Genomic DNA, 3,070 nt, shown 5'->3' with positions numbered 1-3,070 from the left:
AGTGAAACTATTGTGAAAAGATTAGAAAAGATGGTTGTGAAAGCTAAAAAAAAAAAAAAAAAAAGGGAGTATCAGGCTTTTATGTATTGACCAGAGACAATTGTCAGGAAATAAATTATTATCTGCTATAGAAATATGCTGCTGCTAAGTCGCTTCAGTTGTGTCCAACTCTGTGACCCCATAGACAGCAGCCCACTAGGCTCCCCTGTCCCTGGGATTCTCCAGGCAAGAATACTGGAGTGGGTTGCCATTTCCTTCTCCAATGCATGAAAGTGAAAAGTGAAAGTGAAGTCGCTCAGTCGTGCCCAACTCTTAGCGACCCCATGGACTGCAGCTTACCAGGCTCCTCCGTCCATGGGATTCTCCAGGTAAGAGTACTGGAGTGGGGTGCCATTGCCTTCTCCAGAAGAGACATTAGTGACTGTTGAAGAGAAAAATTCCTGAGAGTTTCCAATTTTATAATAACATTTAAAGATATACTAATTATATGCACATATGTAACTATATTTTCACATATAAACTTGGTATTAGACTTTGTGATGTAGCTAATTAGGTAGAGATTCCTTTGCTCATATTGCAAAAAAAGAAAACTGGAATCCAGTTAGAGAAAGATGATGTGCTCATATTTAAAGAATTAGAAAAGGAGGTGAGCAGACTCAGATGGAAAAAACTACAGGGTGTACAACTGGTCTCATAGGATCAGGAAAGCAGCTACTCTGATTCCTCCTTTCCAGAGTCTTGGCCTTTACAGATTTGCACTGCCCTGGGATCACAGCAACAATCAAATTGTTTGGCTAATGAGGAGCTTTGGAAATTGAACCTCTAGGGATACAGAGACAGTATACTGCCTGTGACCACCTCATTCAACAATCTTTTCCGAGAAAAGTTACAGCACACCTAAGCCTATTCCCATCTGTGATCCCTCTGGCCCAGGAGCTCTGGTCTCACTCAACCCTTCTGCCATTTCCGAGGACGCATCTCCTATGTGGCAAGTCAAAGAAGACATCAAGCATCATTCCACTGTGATGCCAGCCAGGTATCCTAACGTCTCTCAGTGAATGTTTGGATGTGAAGTCAGGTACTATGCAATAGGCTCATCCGAGGGGAGCTGTGAGGAGAGTACCTACATCAGACGGTTTAGAACTAAGCCACCCACGGTCCTCCTGTCTGTCAGTCAGCTTCTTCATGTGTTTCTTTGCACTTGGCACCAATGCTAAAGCATCTCTCATTTACTCATATTGTACTCACTCTACTATGATCAGAAGCATCTCTTTCTGAGTAGAAATCTGTCTCTTTTAAAACAGGTTGACTGTTATAATTCTCTAACTTTCACTTGCACCTTATCATCCTATTGTTGGTTTGGGACATACCTGTGTATTACCTCAGTTGCCTGCCTCTGATGTCTCAAGGGATCCAGATAAAATGTTCAAGCAGCCTCTCCCTGTTTCTCTTTATAAAATGACAGGTTTTAAATAGCTAAAACAATATACACAGTGTAATTTTTTAATGACACCTGTTAACCCTTTCCAGAATTAACATTTGTTGATGCTGCTAAATCAGCTTAAGGTTTTTTTAACTGAAAAAAAAAGTTTTTAAAGAAACAAAATGATTCACATACACAAGACACCTTTTATTTTTTTGCCACACTACACAGCATGGGGGATCTTAGCTCCCTTAACAGGGATGGAACCCATGCCCCCTGCATTGAAAGGGCAGAGTCTCAACCACTGGACTGCCAGAGAAGTCCCAGGCACATCTTTTTAATTTCCCTCTTTCAATCTGCTTCCCTTATTCTTTAGATGGTTTTTGCTTCTGGTGACACTCTTCCTTCTAGTCTAGAAAACACACATTTGATTGTCTTGTCATTGCACCTTTTCCATCAGATTTATCAACAGTATGGAACAGAGGAATAAAACACGTGCTTCCGATTTTCTTCTCATGGAAGTGACAGAGGATCCAGAGCTGCGGTCCTTCCTTTTCAGCCTCTTCTTGTTCATGTATCTGATCACAATCCTGGGAAATCTGCTCATCATCCTAGCCGTCAGCTCTGACTCCCACCTCCACACCCCCATGTACTTCTTTCTCTCCAATCTGTCTATTAACGACATCTGTTTAAGCACTACCACAATCCCAAAGATGCTAGTGAACATCCAAACACAGAATCAGAGCATCACTTATACAGGCTGCCTCACACAGATCTGCTTTGTCCTGGTGTTTGCTAGTTTGGAAAGTTCTCTCCTTGCAGTAATGGCCTATGACCGATATGTGGCCATTTGTCACCCACTAAGGTATACTGTCATCATGAGCCCCCGCCTCTGTGGGCTGGTGATATTACTCCCCCTGTTTATTATTATTATGGATGCCCTGCTCCACACTCTGATGGTGTTACAGCTGACCTTCTGCACAGACCTGGAAGTCCCCCTCTTCTTCTGTGAAGTTGTTCAGGTCATCAAGCTTGCATGTTCTGATACTCTCATTAACAATATCCTGATATATTTGGCAACTAGCATATTTGGGGGTATTCCTGTGTGTGGAATCATTTTCTCTTATAGTCAGATAGTGTCCTCTGTCTTGAGAATGCCATCAGCAAGTGGAAAGTATAAAGCTTTTTCCACCTGTGGCTCTCACCTCTCAGTTGTGTCCTTATTCTATGGGACAGGTTTTGGGGTGTACATTAGTTCTGCTCTTACTAACTCATCCAGAAACACTGCCGTGCTTTCAATGATGTACACTGTTGTTCCTCAGATGATGAACCCCTTCATTTATAGCCTGAGGAACAGGGACATGAAAGGAGCCTTGAGGAAACTCATCGTTAGGACTCCTTCTTTCCTGTGATTGTCTCTTCTGCTTTGTACTGGCATTTCTAGAAGGAACCAACATCACAAGAATGTCAGGTGAACCAGAAAGCCTGACTCTTGTCCCACCAACTTATTCTAAAATGACTAGATAACATAGTGGCTAAGTGAATTTTAACTTGAGGTTGAAACCCAACCTGCTGTTTGCTTGGCTCAGTGATGTTTCACAAATGAGTCCCATTCCCTAATCTTGTTTTCCTCCATGCGTTCCTTAA

At 42.2% G+C, this 3,070-nt stretch overlaps 1 protein-coding gene across 1 annotated transcript; it reads left to right on the top strand.

Annotated features, from left to right (window-relative positions):
* The first annotated feature begins 1,896 nt into the window (after positions 1 to 1,896).
* LOC101104906 (olfactory receptor 7G1-like) lies at positions 1,897 to 2,835 on the top strand. Its single transcript, XM_004009272.5, has one exon. It carries the CDS (start codon positions 1,897 to 1,899, stop codon positions 2,833 to 2,835), a length of 939 nt encoding a protein of 312 aa, XP_004009321.4.
* The last annotated feature ends 235 nt before the right edge of the window (positions 2,836 to 3,070 follow it).

This window comes from Ovis aries, chromosome 5 (assembly GCF_016772045.2).
Source record: "Ovis aries strain OAR_USU_Benz2616 breed Rambouillet chromosome 5, ARS-UI_Ramb_v3.0, whole genome shotgun sequence".
Lineage (NCBI taxonomy): Eukaryota > Metazoa > Chordata > Mammalia > Artiodactyla > Bovidae > Ovis > Ovis aries.
Note: the sequence above shows the minus strand (reverse complement) of the source record. Positions and strands in the feature narration are given on the sequence as shown.